This window comes from Carassius gibelio, chromosome A20 (assembly GCF_023724105.1).
Source record: "Carassius gibelio isolate Cgi1373 ecotype wild population from Czech Republic chromosome A20, carGib1.2-hapl.c, whole genome shotgun sequence".
NCBI lineage: Eukaryota > Metazoa > Chordata > Actinopteri > Cypriniformes > Cyprinidae > Carassius > Carassius gibelio.
The window spans coordinates 23,482,322-23,500,574 of NC_068390.1; the positions used below are offsets into that span (position 1 = coordinate 23,482,322).

Consider the following 18,253-nt stretch of genomic DNA (forward strand, 5'->3'; position numbering starts at 1 on the left):
GAGGTGAAAAAGGAGATCCTGGGCCGAGTAGGCCTTTCCCCAATCTGTGCGGAGCAGCAGTTCCATGACTGGGAATATCGAGCTCGACAGCCCGCTCGCGCCCAGGCGGCCGAACTATCCCGGTTGGCCCAACATTGGCTGTTGACCGGGGGTCCCTCCGCACACCAGGTAGCTGAGCGTGTGGTGATCGACCGACTCCTCCGCGCCCTTCCCCGCGCGTTGAGGCAGGCGGCTGGCATGAGGAACCCACCGATCTCGACGGGCTCGTGGAGGCCATTGAGCTGGCGGAGGCCGCCCAACACCGGGAGATAGGGGAGCGAGCGCCGCCTTTTCCCCGAAGGGTGGTCCAGGAGCGACGCTCGCCGGAGGGCACCCAGCGACCCGTGAGCAGGCCTGCGGTTCCCGGCCCCCAGGACGAGCCAATGCCCACCGAGCCGCCGCGTTCCCCAGGACGGACATGGCTAGCAGGCTGTTCAGTCCACGGTCCAGCGCCGAAGGCACCACGGGCCAAGGTGCGCATCAACGGCCGGCCATTCGTCGCCGTCCTCGACTCGGGCAGCGGGGTAAGCCTGATACAACCGACTGTCCTTCCACCCCGAACAGGTTCCAGAGCCCGGCTGGCGATAACGTGCGTGCACGGGGATACCAGGCATGTGCCGGCCCGGCGAGTGACCATCACCGCGACACCTGGTTCCTGGCCCGTCGAAGTGGGAATCTTAAGGAACCTACCGGTACCCGTTCTCCTCGGCCGGGATTGGCCGGGGTTCGATCAGCTCCTCACCTCCAGCACACAGCCTGCTAGCCCGGCCGGGAACCGCCGACGCCGGAGTCCAGCAAGGCGCCCTCGACGAGGCCCCGCGCTGCTGACATCGGACAGCCCTCGAGGAGGTGAGTCCCCCTCCCAAAACTCTAACCTGTTCTTCGATGTCTTCCAGCAGATAGCGGGAGGGGGGACGCTCGCCAAAGAGCTGCGTGGGGACGAGCGCCTCAAGCATTGCTGGTCTCAAGTGCGGGTGGCGGAAGGAGAGGATCTACAACCAGCTCCCCACCCCACACCCCACTTCATCATCCAAAACGGCCTGCTCTACTATGTCGGCCAGCGGAGGGGGGAGGAAAAGACGCTGTTGGTTGTACCGCGGAGCAAAGTCCCGGCGGTCTTGGAACTCGCCCACGCCCACCCGATGGCTGGCCACCTCGGCGCCCAAAACACTGTGCAACGGATCCGGGACCGCTTCCACTGGCCAGGATTGGAGGCGGATGTCAAGCGGTACTGCCAAGCGTGCCCGACGTGCCAACGGACCTCGCCACATACTCCTCCCCCTAGCCCGCTGATCCCGCTGCCGATCATTGAGGTGCCCTTCGAGCGCATCGGGATGGACCTGGTGGGGCCGCTGCCGAAGTCCGCCCGGGGGCATGAACATATCCTGGTTATCGTGGATTATGCCACCCGCTACCCAGAGGCCATTCCCCTCCGCAAGGCCACCGCCAAGAACATCGCACAGGAGCTCTTCCTACTGAGTAGTCGGGTTGGCCTACCAGCGGAGATCCTGACCGACCAGGGCACCCCTTTCATGTCCCGGATCATGGCTGACCTCTGCAAACTCCTCAAAGTCCGACAGATCCGGACCAGCGTATACCATCCACAAACCGATGGGCTCGTGGAACGCTTTAACCAGACCCTTAAACAGATGCTGCGGCGGGTCGTGGCCGAGGACCGACGCGACTGGGACCAGATGATCCCGTATGTGCTGTTCGGGGTCCGGGAGGTGCCCCAGGCGTCCACCGGCTTCACGCCCTTCGAGCTCCTCTTCGGCCGCCAACCCCGAGGGCTCCTAGATGTCGCCCGGGAAGCCTGGGAACAACAGCCTGCGGTATGTCGGACCACCATCGAGCACGTCAAGGCCATGAGAGAGCGGATCGACAGGGTCATGCCATTGGTCCGGGAGCATCTGACCAAGGCCCAGCAAGACCAGCAGCGCCTCTTCAATCGGGCTGCCCAACCCCGGGAGTTCCAGCCGGGAGATCACGTCATGGTACTGGTCCCCACCACAGCCTGTAAGTTCCTGGCCCGCTGGCAGGGCCCATATACGGTCACCGAACGGGTGGGACCCGTCACCTACAAAGTGCGCCAACCCGGTCGCCGAAGGGAAGAGCAGCTCTATCATATAAACCTGTTGAAGCGCTGGGTGGGGACCGGGCCCCAGCTCTCGGCCCTCGCCGCCACCTCTCCCGTGGTTGTGGACATGGATCCCCATCTCTCTGCAGCCCAGAAGACGGAACTGCAGCACCTGGTCGGTCAGTTCTCGGATGTGTTCTCCCCTCTGCCAGGGCGGACGACCATCATCCAGCACGAAGTCCGAACACCACCAGGAGTCATCGTCCGGCAGCGGCCCTATCGTGTCCCGGAGGCTCGGCGACACGCAATTGAGACAGAGGTACAGGAGATGTTGAAGTTGGGGGTAATTGAGCCCTCGCGGAGTCCATGGTCCAGCCCCATCGTAATGGTCCCGAAGCACGACGGCACCCTAAGGTTCTGCAACGACTTCCGCCGCCTAAATGAGGTCTCTGAATTCGATGGCTATCCCATGCCCCGCGTCGATGAGCTCCTGGATCGACTAGGAAGGGCCCGGTTCATATCGACTCTCGACCTCACCAAAGGGTATTGGCAAGTCCCCCTGTCTAAGGATGCCAAGCCTAAGACAGCCTTCTCGACCCCCAGTGGCCACTGGCAGTACCGGGTCCTTCCCTTCGGCCTGCACGGGGCCCCCGCCACATTCCAGAGGCTCGTGGATGTCCTGCTGAGGCCCCATATGGCCTACGCCGCGGCCTACATCGACGACGTGGTCATCCATTCAGAGACCTGGGGGGAACATTTAGAGCGGCTCCGGAGGGTGCTGCTGGACCTCCGCCGGGCGGGGCTCACCGCCAACCCCCGGAAATGTCACCTGGCTCTCTCCGAAGCCAAGTACCTGGGCTTCTGCGTGGGACGCGGCCTCATCCGCCCCCAGGAAAAGAAGGTGACAGCTATCCTCTCGGCACCGCGGCCCTCTACCAAGACCCAGGTACGAGCCTTTTTGGGGTTGGCAGGATACTACCGATGTTTTATCCCTAACTTCTCCTCCTTAGCCTCTTCCCTGACAGATCTGACCAGGAAGGGGCAACCGGAGAAGATAGCCTGGAGTCCAGAAGCGGAAGAGGCGTTCCAGCAGGTGAAGTCAGCCCTCACCACGGAGCCAGTCCTGCGAGCCCCCGACTTCAACTGCCCCTTCCTGGTGCAAACCGACGCCTCGGACACCGGGTTGGGAGCCGTTCTCTCCCAGGTCCAGGACGGCGAGGAACACCCGGTGATCTTTATTAGCCGGAAGCTGACCCCGACCGAACAACGGTATGCCGCCGTGGAGAAGGAAGCACTGGCCGTCAAGTGGGCAGTCCTGGAGCTCCGCTATTACCTCCTCGGACGCCGGTTCACCCTGCTGACAGACCATGCGCCACTGCAGTGGATGGCCCGCGCAAAGGACACCAACCCCAGGGTAACCCGCTGGTTCCTTGCGCTCCAGGACTTCCACTTCACCATACAACATCGGGCGGGGACGGCCAACGCCAACGCGGACGGCCTCTCCAGGATAGGGGCAGCTTTCGCAGGTCTGTCAAGCCCCACTCCCCACCCTCCCCATATCTCCCCATTGTCCCGCAGGCGCAGGTCGACGCTTAGGGGGGGGGAGTGTGACATGCGTCCCGAGCGCTCGTCAGCATCGCCCTGGCAACACACTGGAATCACCGGCACTAGCTCATCACGGGCTGAGCGGCCGCACCTGCAGCTCATCAAGCGGCGCCTACTTAGGCAGAGGAGGAAGGCAGAGTGGTGAGGAATGTCTCCTAACAAAGACGCTAACCCTTACCTCCTCTGTTACAGAGAGCAGCGTGTGACCGTCAGCCCCACCAAGGAGAGCACAGCACGGGATCCACCACTCAGGACACAGCGAGCACGAGGGACTTGAAGCGCCACGGAGATCACCGCCTTCACCCAGAGCACAATCCTTTAATAAATCCACCCTTCGGGGACTTTCTCTGTCCATCGGTGTCGTGTAGTTCCTCACCCCGCCACAGTTGATATGAACTGGTTGTACGTGGCTGGTCTTATTTTGAACAATTGTTCAAATGTGAATGGCCTGTGTAAGAGTGATTTTATGGAAACCCCTTTAATGATTATTTATTCATATTTGCATCCAACACTCTCCAGTCAGATAATCTCTGTGTTTCATGAACTGTAACGTTATTTTCTTTTTGTACTAGTGTACTAATTTGCAGTATATTTTGTTCTTTAGCATTTCTCATTTTCTTTTAGACTCTGTACTTCTCAGTGTGGTTCCTTACTCATCGCAAAAGAGGAACTAAAGTGTGGGCAACATTTTTGCCCACACTTTATTTTCTGACACTTTCATTTTTTCTGACTGCACATTTTTGCGATGTGCAGTCAGTCATATTTAATTGAGCCCTGGAGGAAGCTGGACGATAAGAGCATTTCAATTTGCTTTTTGTTTTAAACCTCTTAGTTCTAGAGAGATTTTGCACATGATAGTTGCCTATCTACAAATGCAACACTTTTGTTGTGCATCTAAGATGGGTTAATTAAGCATTCTTAATAATAATCTTGGCTTCTGTGAGACTAGCTAACAGCAGTACATACGTAATAAACACCAACAATACAACCAAAACAATGCAAGAGTATTATATGTCTTGAAACGCAGCACTGTCTATGGGCTGTGCCATGCAAGGCTACTTGGAGAATAACAATAGCAGGCCGGCCCGTTTGTCACTTGTCTTTTGTGACAGTACCTGCTCTCCCAGGTGATTCATTCCTTGGACCGTATTTTTCAGCCATATCCAGAGGCGAAAGTGGCAGAGACTGATGACAAAGGATGTGTGGCTTTCATATTTCCACAAGCTTTGCAGTTCCAATATTGGTTGTACAGCGTATATAAAAAAAAGTCTTAAAGGAATAGTTCACCCAAATATTTGCTGAAAATGTACTCGCCCTCAGGCCTGGTTTTCTTAATTGGAAATGATTTAAAGAAATTTAGCTTTAAAACACTTGCTCACTAATGGATCTTTTGCAGTGAATGGGTGCCGTCAGAATGAGAGTCCAAACAGCTGATAAAATCATCACAACAATTCACAAGTAATCCACATGACTTCAGTCCATCGATTAACAACTTGTGAAGTGAAAAGCTGCATGTTTGAAATCCAGCATTAAGTCATTTTACAGTTTTAGTTTCCAGCCAAAATACCAGCCCATAATCCATAAAAATGCCCCCTCCAGTGAATAAATCCATTCCATGTTGTCCTCTCACATCAAAATCCACCAACATACTTGTTTAGACCTGTTTTGGCTTGTAAATGGTGCTTGATCTGTGCATATTACTCTTCTGATTCAGACCAGATCTTTTTCTTTTGTAAACAACCGTTTAAATGTAAAAATGTCTTTATGCATTTGTTTATTACAAACACACTTTTTGCTTCAAAAGACATTTATTGATAGACTGGAGTCGTGTAGATTACTTGTGGTTTATTGTGATGTTTTTATCAGTGTTTGGACTCTCATTCTGATGGCATCCAATCACTGAAGAGGATCCATTGGTTAGTAAGTAATGTAATCCTTTAAATAAAACTGAAATCATGCCACTGTTTGCATATTGAGAAGTGCTTGTAATATTAGTTTCTGTGTACAACAATATGTCCATATAGAAAATCAAATTATTATGCACTGCTACAGCATAGTGTGCTCATACTAAAAGCCCACATGTATTTTAATTCTAAGCGTGTTCATTTGCTCATGGATTTCAGACGCCTCATCGCCCAATACAGACTTATTTAATATCCAGGCTAGCACAATATACTAGAGATTTTAGGTGTTGTCCATACTGGATTATAAAGAAATACATGAGCAAATTGTAAACATGGCACAGCTAGCATAGTTATGAAAATGGCAAAGTGCTCTATTCAGACAACAATTTTTTTTTTTTTGGAGAGTCTGTTTTCTGTATATTATTATTATTATTATTATTATATATTATTATTATTATTATTATTATTATTATTATTATTATTATTATTATATATATAGGTCAATGTGTGCTCAAATAACTGTTTGTTTTATTTATTTATTCTGTAGCATACTTTTAAAACTTTTAAAAATAAAACTTGAGAAATATTACTAACTGGATACTAAGATATGTTAAATAAAATTATAATTTCACATTTCCTAAAATTCATCCTTAGTAGCCTTCTCCAACCGTCTACGCTAAACTCTTTTCAAAGACAAACAAGGTTTTATTTTTAGCTTCTGCCCACCAACCTAGAGATTTCCAAAATCACTTTTTCAATGACTTTCGCACTGCATCACATCCGAAAGAAAAAAGCAGAATGGAGGAGAGACAGGAGGCGGAGATGAAAGGAGCCGCGACCGACGGAACTGACGTCACGGGCACAGTGTAAACTGTTGAGATGATCCATGGTAACAGAGTCAGTGCAGCAACACCGCTCGCACAGACACACGCACGGGGACCGACAGAAATGCCTCGAACCTGGATCGCACCTGCAGCGGTTCTTGCTTCTCACAGACGAGCGGCGCTCGGACGAGTGTTAGACGCGCTGTCGGCCTTTTAAACGCGACGCACCTGCCAGGAATCCAAAACATTTGATGTATTGCTTCTATAAATCTACAGTACGTTCACAAGAAGCAAGGAAACCAGCGACATGTGTGGTTGAACTGCTTCTCATCTCAGCGCCTTCGCTTATTTCTTACAGACTCCAATACGAGCAGATGATTTTAACCCGGATGAAATAATGACTCTTGTGGATTAACGCCTTCTTTGTCACTCCAGTTTTTGCTTTGTCGGGTTTGAAGGATCATCTGCCTTTACCATTTGCCATTACAGTCTGTATATTACAGCCATATTAATATAATATCGTGAAGATGGCGACTGGAGCGGGCTGGCAGCATTACTACAACCCCGCTAGCAGCGCTTCGACGGGGAAATATAACAGCTCCTCCACTTCTACATCCACCAGCACGTCCTTCCCATCCGGTTTATCCCTCGAATACACGCAGGACCTCCATCTGAAGATGAGCAAGAAGATAGCACAGCTGACCAAGGTAATTGTGCGCGCGTTTTGGGGATGCGTAATGCCATGTGTGTTGTTCTAAAGCGATGCGCATTGGAGGTGCCGGAGACCCCCATCCAAATGACAACAGGCTGGCCTTAGAATGCATAATGGAGTAAAAATGACCTGATCTGGTGTATTATTTTATTCATAAATGCATTACATTTCTTGATATGTCATATGTATTTTACAAAACTGTTGTATGGAAGTCTCACCAAAATCGGTTGTCAAAATGAACAAGAAACTATACAGCCTTAAATAAAAAAATGAAAATTAAAAAATTTATTTACCCAAAATTTAACCTAACTATGTGGCAAGCATGTGATCTCTTTAAATACGGTTTAAAAAGCATTTCTCTGTGCATCTCACGAGGTTGGTTGAGGGAAGCCCTGGATGTGCAGAGTGAGTTGAAAAGATATTTTGATTTATTCAAATTTTTTGGACAATATGTAATTCCCACAATGTCTTTAGTGTAAAGTCATAGGTTGATGACTTTGTGGATTGGAAACTGAAAGTAGTAATAATGAATGAGTGGGTGTGTCCAAAATTCAAATTTGGTGCTGTTCTCGTTCCCTCAAAAGGAAGCAGTGCAAAATCTGCCCCAAATCCATCTTGTGTAAAATATGCTGGTCCTGCCTGCAAGAATCATAGCTAAATAATCTGCAAACGCCTGCTAGGCAAATTTGTGTTTAGTGTCACATAAACACATTAGTTAACCGAATTTTATTATTATATTTAATTTTATTATTATTATTCTATTTTTTTTTTACTGAATGTCTACATGGACGGGAACAAATTAGCTTCATTGAAATATTTGTGCATATGAATTCTTAAATTATTTATTATGCTGAACCCAGTACGGTTTATTTTGAACCCATTCATGCATTCGTGTGGCTTCTATGACATGTGTTTTTGGTTAAAGCTTGCTTAAATTCAGTTTGTGTAGGCTTAATGCCATCATACCATACTAATTTTAATTTAGTGCTTTTGATTGGTCGTCTGAAATAATTTACAACATTGATGATCCTCAATCATCAGTCTGAATCTGGTCGACCTATATAATCCTGCATTTTATATTAGTTTTTGGCTTTTTTTTGTAGGGTTGGTGACATCCTGATACATTCGCTTGCATTCAAATGTTGTGTGTTATATCTGTGGTTTAATCTGTGAATATTATCAACACCTGCTGTTTAGTGTGATCCTCTTAGCCTGATGGAGATATAGAAATGGCATGTTTCCAAAGCCTGCTGCAGCTATTAATTTTCAGGTTAGAGCCAGGGTTTCCACAGTCATGGACAACCTGGAAATATCAGTCTTGCAGCCCTGGAAAAGGCATGGAATATACCTTGTTTAGAATGATTATAGTCAATATACATTATGTATTACAATATTTAATCAGCTAGATATTGATGGCGTATCGAGATAAACTTGCTTATGAGCCATAGTGATGTTCTTTTGGAATGAATTGGTTAAACCGGTTCACAGAATTGTGTGATTCGTAAGTCTTGAATCATTTGAAAGTGACATTCAACCAAGTATGGTGACCCATACTCAGAATTTGTGCTCTGCATTTAACCAATCCGAAATGCACACACACAGAGCAGTGAACACACACACACACACACACTGTGAGCACACACCCGGAGCAGTGGGCAGCCATTTATGCTGCGGCGCCCGGGGAGCAGTTGGGGGTTCGATGCCTTGCTCAAGGGCACCTAAGTCGTGGTATTGAGGGTGGAGAGAGAGCTGTTCATGCACTACCGCCACCCACAATTCCGTCCGGCCCGAGACTCGAACTCACAACCCTTCGATTGGGAGTCCGACGCTCTAACCATTAGGCCACGACTTCCCTAATTTGATATAATGACTGGATCTCTATAGTGTCTGGTTTGAAGATTAATATTATAGAGAAATAAAAGATCTTGACATACACAAAGCCTCTATTTCATGGAAGTTTATCAGTTTTTATTTTGAGGTAACTGCCTTTTTGAGTTGGTTCTTTTGTAATAAATAGTTCACGGAATGGTCGGAATGAGTCAGTAGTGAATCTGTCTAAATTTTTTTGTTGAAATAATTGCTGGATCTGTATGAGTGCCTGCTTTGAAGGTTAGTATTATAGAGAAAATGAAATCTACTGTACTATCTTATTCACATACCCAAAGCATGGTACAAAACGTTACATAGTTTGCTCTCTGGATATATGCCACTAGATATATAAGCATTTTTGCATCTTTGTGTGATATGCAGCAGGCATAAGTGACTTGCTGAAGTTTTATGCAGTTGCTTTGAGTAAAGCTGTAATGAGAAGTGTAATGGAACATTTATCATTTTTATGTTTTCAACATTTTATATCTTTCACAGTAAGTGCATTGTTAGTGCATTAGGCCTTTGTCAGCCGCTTCCTCATGTGATGCTCAACATAATTCTATAGACTCATAAAGCTGAAACCAGTCTCCCTGTCTGGCCGTTTTCTCTCTGGTTGTGGTTTACCTTGGAATCCACACTTCCCAGTCTCCAGATGGACCCAGTCTGGATCTCACAGCCTTGTGATTAGTATCAATAAACTCCAGAAGCATCACACTGCAATTCAATTATACCCCCCCACACACACACACGAGCCGTTTGTGTGAAAACATTTGATGCTTCTCAAACACACAAATGCTCTTAAAGAAGCTGGCCTTCTGAGCTTTTTATATCTAATTATCATCTTTATTGAGCCATTGGAGCAGTCTCATTCAGTCTTTACTGTCTTTCTTACTGGTTGTTTAGTTGTTTTATATTCGTATGCCTTACCCATTAGTCTTTTTATTATATTACCCAAAATGTTTTGCATATGTTTTGTCATTCTTTAAATTAGAATTTAATGGCCCATGCAGTTGAGCGAATCTGCAAGATAAGATGTAAAATCACATTTTCATTTTTGCACTGCCCTGATTTAAGCTATTGCACAAAACAAAATCACTTGCATTGTTTATTATTCATATTATAAATTCTGCTAGGGGTTTATAATTTTGAGAACAAAAGAGGTTTACAAATTCACTTAACTGTACAAATACTATGTTTTAATGGCCTACACATTGAGTATTGGCCATACGTAAAAAAAATATAAGGATACACTACTATTTTAAAATGTGGCTGTAATAAAGAAATATTCCTCAGGCTTCTGTTATAGTTCCACGACAACTGTACAATTGTCAAACCAGTATAATTTTCTTTAAAAAAAGTGAGGATCTTTAATCAAGCTGCTATAAGCAGACTGTTAGAGAATATTCTGTTATTAGAGAATAATGCAGCCGTTGAAAATCAATAAATCTAATAAGAAATACATAATACAGCTATGATTTGCCAGTTGAGACAAAAGTAGTTCAAGCTTGGCTTTATCCCTTGGACATATATTGTGTCAAAATCATTACTGAGAAATATTCTTGTTTGTTATGTAACATAATTACATTATATTCACACTAAAGCTTACGCAAGATTGAAGGCCACGTTATAAAGTCTAAAGAATGACTGAGTTGCCATAGGGGTGCATAAATGGGTCATTCTCTTTTAAGTCACCATATTTTAATCACGTTTTCTTACCTGTAATGTTGCATTTCACCTTGTCTTAAGAGATAATGTTCCTCGTAAACGTCAGTTCTTTCAAATGATTAGTGTGGGTCGTAGCAGCAGGTGCTTCTGTTTCATGTGGCCGGGCATGTGAAGTCTCTTGAAACCTCTGTGTTTGAATCAAGGCATGAGAGGAGGATGTACGTGTGTCATAATCCGGGGGTTTATATGATTCTTGCGTTTTCTAGAGAGGCGCAGGCCGCCTACCGCATGACAGATGGTGGAAGCCCAGGGCACGGGGCTTAGGTGCAATAGTGAATGTGACGACTATGACAATATTTCCTTTCGAGAACAGCTTGCTTACTCTGATAACAGAGAAATGGCACTGCAAGCTTACAGTAGCTTATAAAACACTAAGCAGCCTTGTTGGGAAATAATGTAAGTTTATTACTGTTTTAATTCCTTATGCCACCAAGAAAGAAAATCAAGACTGGAGTCTTTTTTTGAATGTATATTTTCCTTATTTAATCAGCATGCAGCATTCATAATTACTACCTAAACTGCAAAGCTTACACATTCGCATCTAATTAAGTCTGTGTATTGTGTGTGTGGAGGAAATGTGTTCATGGGATGACCAGTCAACACACCAATCGGCTTATTCTGAATGCAAAGAAATCCAGTTTCTTGCTCAGAATCCCATTTGCTACATTTTTCACCTTTTGGATGTAGAATCTCATTCTTCTAGTAGCGTGTTATATCCAATTTGAGGAGGAAGTGGAGTAAAAAAGAGCAAGCTGTCAAGACCAAACCATAATTCAGAAATGTAACCAGTCAGTTTAACCTTCACAAAACGGTTTTGGGATTTGCTGGTCTGACCTCATTAAGTTAAGCATTAAAATATATTTAATTACATTTCTATTATATTATTCCTGTTTATCGGTTGTAGTTATATTCCATTTGCTGTCATTGTAAATATTTGACTGTAGAATATCTTGACTGATGTTTTTTAACATGTTTTTTTTTTTAATTGATACAGATAATTTCTCATTATTCTAACAAAAGGACTGTTGCATTAGTTTGATATGTTTACTGTTTATAACAAAGCATCTGTAGTGCTGTTAGAATAACCAGATGATTTGTGACTATTAGACACAGTTAAATGTGAAGGTAGAGTTAAAAAAATGGGTCTCACACTCTTTTGGTGAAAACTCTGATTCACCATGGGGTCACAGCACAGGTCAGAAAACACAGAGAACATTAAAGTCATGTTCACTCGTGTGTGTGATCAGACACACTTCCATTCACACCGGGCGATATACAGTAGCCTAATCACTGGAGATAACCCACTAAAAGCATGGATCCTTTAACCTGCATCTATATCATTTAACAGCTTCATTTCAATATTAAAATGCTTGTGTTTTCATGCCAGTATATGATTGTTTCTTGTGATCATATAAATGGGAGCTGTGATCCACTTCAAAAGTCATGAAATGTTTTTTATTTTTTTTTGCACAGTCTGATTCTGATGGGTCTATTTGAGTCTCATTGTAGTTAATACCCTTCTGAGCATCTAGTGATCTGCTGTTATATTAGCTTAACATTTAAAGAAATAATTAAATCAAATGCTGAAAAAGTGGTCTTATCTGAATCATGAGAGAAATATGCACAGATCAAGCACAGTCAAGTCACAAGCCAAAACTGTTCTTAACAAATATTTCGGTGGATTTTAATGTAAAAGGACAAATATATTTTTTTCCCTGGCGGTAGAGTTATTATGGGTTATGGAATTTTGTACAGACATTTTTTTACTTCACAGGATGTTAATTGATGGACTGAAGTCATGTGGTTTACTTGTGGATTTTTTTTGATGTCTTTATTAGCTGTTTGGTCTCTCATTCTGATGGCACCCATTCACTGCAGAGTATCTGCAAGTTATGTAAAGTTAAATTTCTCCAAAGTGGTTGCAAAATAAATTAAAATAAATAAAATCAACAACAACAACTAACAAACAGATAGATAAATATACCCCAGAAACAGTAACATTATTAAAATGGATTCAAATTACATTTCTGAAAATTGTTTGACCAATCTGCAGCAGGTTTTAATACTGTCTGCCTATTTCCTATGTAAGAAATGTATGAAAAGAAAAAGATGAAGTGAAAATAAAAGTGATTATTTTTAGATTACTTTTATACTTTTGGAGTCATAACATAACAGTAAACCCAAACTCTGCAGAAGTCAGTCATTTGACTTTTTTTTGTCCGCATGCAGATAAAATCATTTGTATTCTCCGTGGTCGCTTGTTTAATTCTTTGTTTGTCAAATGTGTGCTCACAGTGCATGCACATACACACAGATACATTGGTCACTTTTTATTAAAATATGTGTACCACACCAACAACATTGTCTCACTTGTACAACACATAGAAAAAATGCATTAGTGTGGGAAGCAAATGATATTAAAAAATCTATATTTTTGCAAGAGCAATTGACACGTTTTATTTCTGTGCTGGAAAAGGCCTGGGGGATAAAGACGCTGTGTATGCATTATTGTAGCAGGCCAGTGCTGACAGGAGAAGGAGGCTATGCTCCCTAAAGGCCTGCACTGCTGGGGCCCTGCTGTCTTCCCTGCCCAGCCCCTTCTGTCATCACTCTCATCGGGATAAACAGCCATAGAGGGGAGGGGAAAACTGAAGATAAAAGTGCTTTCATCTTTTTTTCCACTCCTGGCAGCACAAAAATGTTTGGAGTTCTTTATACAGTAGAAAGAAAGAAATCGTGTGGTGTTGTGCAGAGCTTTGTTAGGGGTTCTCTCCCCTCAGTCAGACCCCCGACTGACTGGCAAGGCCAAGTGGACCGCAGACTTCACACTTTATTCATCTGAGCCGTCTGTCAGATTTCCTCTCTTTCTTTTTATATGTACGGGTGTGTGATCTATGTTGTCTATGATAATATTGATTTAGTTGTTTTGAAGTGCGATTTGACATCAAGACATTGAGTCAAAAACCAAAAAAAAAAAACACTCTTACAGAGTGCATGCATAAACTACTGTGACCTCAATAAGTATTGGAACAGTAATGACAAAATTGCTTTTTTTGTTGTGGAGTCACACTTTTAATTTCCCATCACTTAACAGTGTCCATAAAACTGTGCCAAGACTCTACTCGCTTTTTTTTTGCAAACTTTAATTTTCCCTTTCTATTTTTGGTGTTAGTCAGAGGTTTGCATCTTGCTGTGTAGCCTCTGTATGTTCTAAGTCAAAGTCTTCTGCGGACAGTAGATTCTCAGACCATCACTCCAGCTTTCTGGAGTTGTTGGTGATTTTAGAGGCACTTATTTTAGCGTTCTTTTTCACAGCTTTTATGATTTGTCTGTCATCAATGGCTGTTGTTTTTCTAAGCTCACCAGGTCTTTGCTGGTGGCTCTAGTCCCCGGTGGTTTCTCCATGCCCATTGTTTTTGAGATGGCTCTAATTGAGTTCATATTGTCTTTTAGCATCCAAATTGCTTGCTTTTCTCTCAAAGTCAGCTCCCTCATCTTCATCCTGGTTTGTGTGTCATCAGTTAATGCAATACTCAGAATGCAGAAGCAATGGCTGTTTACTGATACAGCACATTCCCTGCATTTGATATCTGAACAATTAATGCAACCGGACAAAGCTGATCACTTAGAAAGACCTGTGAGTCAACTGTCTTAATATTTCTGCTCACATCAAATATGGGCTGAACCTCTAAATGTGCTGATCTTGAATCTTGAGTGTTGAATCACCCAAAAATAAAAAAAGTGACATTCTGTAGTTTTGTCTTGCATTCGTCTTTCAATCATATTTGCAGGTGTCTTGACTCAACAGCAGACAAAACAATTTTGTCTCTACTGTTCCAACATTTATGGAGGGCACTGTATACAGTACGTGTAGTCTGGTAGGTTACAGTGCGTTCTTTCACTGCGTGATTCAGTCTATTAAATGCTAGAATGCAGCATTTTAGAATGCTCCCAAGATTCAAGATATGGTGGCAGAAAATGTATATGTTTATGTCATTTCATATAGCTAATCAATATTACTTGAAGAGCACAGTTTTTTTTCCTTCAAAAAACATGATTACAAATGTGACAGACAATGTGACTTCTTTAAGGTATTTGAATTTAGATCTCTAAATACTTATTTTTCTCAGAATTACAAGACAAATAGTATGAATTGTGAGATAAAAACTCAGAATTGAAAAAAAAGGGATTTTTGAGATAAATTTGCTTTATTCTGTGCAGAAGCAAACTTATTCTTTGAATTCTTAATTCTTTGACCTGAAATTATTTTTCAGTGCTGTTTTGATACAGTACATCTTTTTAGTGCATACAGTAGTAGAAGTATGCAAATTGGAATTCAGCCCACGGTTTCCTGCAGAGTTCATATCCTGAACTCATTATTGAATGTGAGTTTCTGTCGTTCTGGCCTAGGGCAGGTTTTCAAGTCTACCTCTGCACTGTTACTGTAGCAGACACACAGTCACATGCTTCATATGTACTGTGGGTCAGCCGAGTGCATGTTTGACCTAGACCTTGACTGCTTTCACTGCCAGCCATGCAAAGGTCACACCTGTGTGAATAGAAGCAAAGAATCTTGGCAAACTCTGGCTCTGCTTTGTGTACATAATGCTCTCCCACTTGCTATTATTTGATTTGGCCTCCGAGATGACTTCTTCCCATTCACTTCAATCAGCTTCTAGCAGGCAATCAGCATTCCAGTGCTATTGTGTTTCTGAATCGGCTAAGCCTTCAACGTAAACACGCAATCAATGATAAGAAGCTCATTCAGCTTTCTCCAGTGAAGCCCCTCACACATTTTTAACTGATAAGCTCTGAGCGCTGATGAATTGAGGCTAGAATAAGAGCTATTTTCAGCCTGACGTCAAGTTGAGGTCTTTTAAATCGCATTGTTTTGTCAATGGTTTGGGAATTCTCCTATTTCAGTTCTTTTCCCCTTTGCAGTCTCTGTTTCCTTAATGGTTCCACTGCTGATTCTTTCACTGTTGAGGAAGAAATATTTGGAAGAAAGAAATACAGTTACAATATCAGATGATGAGATTGATTCAGATAATAAACGCATAGTTGAAAAGTGCTTTTCATACACCAGTAGTGTAGCCAGAAAAGAGACTCTGGGTGTGCATATGAAAATCTGGGTGTGCCACATTTATTGTCAGATTACTGTGCAAAATTATGGGATAGTATTTTTGTCACACTGCTTCCGTCCAACCATACTCCTAGTGTTAATTTGCAGGTCGTGTCAAAATGTAGTTAATTGTTAAATGTAATAATTTTCTTCTAAATACGATAATTTTTAACTTTAGCTATTTCATTTTGTTTATTTTTCATTACAATTTATTCACTTTAAATAAATTATAATATATAATTATAGGATTAAAATGAATTGTAGTTGCTCAATATAGATCTTTTTTTTCATGTTTTTGTAATGTCTGGGAAGCCAGAATGCGCATGCATCAACAGAAACCTTTATTAGCTGAACCCTGTTTTTTTTACGTGCCATTTATAGCAAGCCATATTACAGATGATATTACAGATGCTTTGTCAGATTTAAGTTGAAGCGCGTGCCGAACCGCGTGTGGTGAACCGAACGGTTTGGTTTTTTTATTTCAGCAAACCGTGCCATCCCTATTACCTCAATAATCAATCAATTACAGGCCTAAAACAATCATGCCCGAGCAGACGGATATTAGTACATCTCATCACACCGGCACCCGCGTCTAAATCAGTTGTATGGTCTGGTTTTCAGTCTAAAACAGTTGTGTCAAGTATAAATGTCTCGTCTGTTTCGGGAGGTGCGCGCGCAGTCAGCGGAGGCTCGCACCTCCCAACTCGCACCAGAGGCTCGCCTCGCACCTTTTTTTCTCAGATTTTGAAAAATCTTCGCGATCGACTTAAAATGCTTCCAAGATAGACTTGTCGACCGCGATCGACGGGTTGGTGACTCCAGATATAGCGACCAACCTTTTTTGAGCAAGCATTGATTATGCGTGACACAGTCTCAATTTGTGGGACGCATGTATTGGGCTTCAAACGCTGTGCGCGCACGCGATACGAGGGACGGGTGGTCACCCTACCTGGCACACCCGTCTAGAGTGTGTCCACCTTTGTGTGTGGGTCCATGTACATGCTGAATCCACAGGTAAAAAAAAAGCCTCAAGTACAAATATTCATTTTATCACCAATTAACTGTTTGACAAACACTTCCTACTTCAATGTCCAGATCTGAATTTAAAAAAATCTCAAACATGCTACGAAGTCCCGATCTGAATCAACCGAGTCGCGAACAGGCTCCGAAGTGCCGATCTGAATCAACCGAGTCGCGAACAGGCTCCAAAGTGCCGATCTGAATCAACAGAGTCGCGAACAGGCTCCGAAGTGCCGATCTGAATCAACCGAGTCGCGAACAGGCTCCGAAGTGCCGATCTGAATCAACGGAGTCGCGAACATGCTCCAAAGTGCCGATCTGAATCAACCGAGTCGCGAACAGGCTCCGAAGTGCCGATCTGAATCAACCGAGTCGCGAACAGGCTCCGAAGTGCCGATCTGAATCAACCGAGTCGCGAACATGCTCCAAAGTGCCGATCTGAATCAACCGAGTTGCGAACAGGCTCCGAAGTGCCGATCTGAATCAACCGAGTCGCGAACAGGCTCCGAAGTGCCGATCTGAATCAACGGAGTCGCGAACATGCTCCGAAGTGCCGATCTGAATCAACCAAGTCGCGAACAAATATATATATATATATATATATATATATATATATATATATATATATATATATATATATATATATATATATATATATATATTCTAAGTTTCTAAGTAAACAACAATAGCCCAAGTTTAGTAAACATTTTTTATTGAGACTATAAAAAATAATTCTGCATCTATTTTTAGGTGTGCCAGCTGCCACTGTGGGTGGCACAGGCACACCCTGTCACACCTGTGGCTATGCCACTGATCTACATAGACTTTTTAATGACTTTCACTATCTATTAAAAGATGACATAAATGCAAAAATGTGATAACTTGTTTCATTCATAAATTCTATGTGTATAAAAACATTTTTTTCAAAATGTAAAAAAATTAACATAATAAGCGAGTACACCATGAATCCATTTTCCAAACCGTGTTTTAGCTTGTCCTGAATCACTAGGGTGCACCTATAATAAGTGTTTATATTCTGACTGTTTTAGATTGCTTCGGGGGTACTGCGGCGGAGTAACCCAGTACCTTTGTGATTCTTCATAGACATAAACAGAGAGAAGTAGCTTCGGCTACAATGTTCTTCTGCAAGACGCAAGCAGTTCTGTTTATTAACCGCTAGAGTGTCAAAAGTTCCCTACTGCAGCTTTAAACTGATTGCGCTGTTATGTTTTGATTTACAAAAAGTCTCATCAATGTCATTCTTTAAGGAAATCGGACTGCACTGTTCATGCTGTGTTGTTTTCATTCACTAAAATGAACTGGCTTGCGTAAGTAATTTGTTTCGGATTCGGACTA

General features: G+C 43.4%; 1 protein-coding gene across 2 annotated transcripts in view; it reads left to right on the forward strand.

The window, feature by feature from the left end:
- Positions 1–6,430: 6,430 nt before the first annotated feature.
- LOC127938403 (protein FAM184A-like) overlaps positions 6,431–18,253 on the forward strand; it is a 113,099-nt gene continuing 101,276 nt past the window's right edge. Inside the window, exon 1 of one of the 2 annotated variants that reach the window (XM_052534989.1) lies at positions 6,431–7,156. In XM_052534989.1, coding sequence (XP_052390949.1) covers positions 6,977–7,156 — 180 coding nt within the window. In that variant the 5' untranslated portion in view covers positions 6,431–6,976. The remainder of the gene's footprint in view (positions 7,157–18,253) is intronic. The other variant, XM_052534990.1, reaches the window with a different exon arrangement.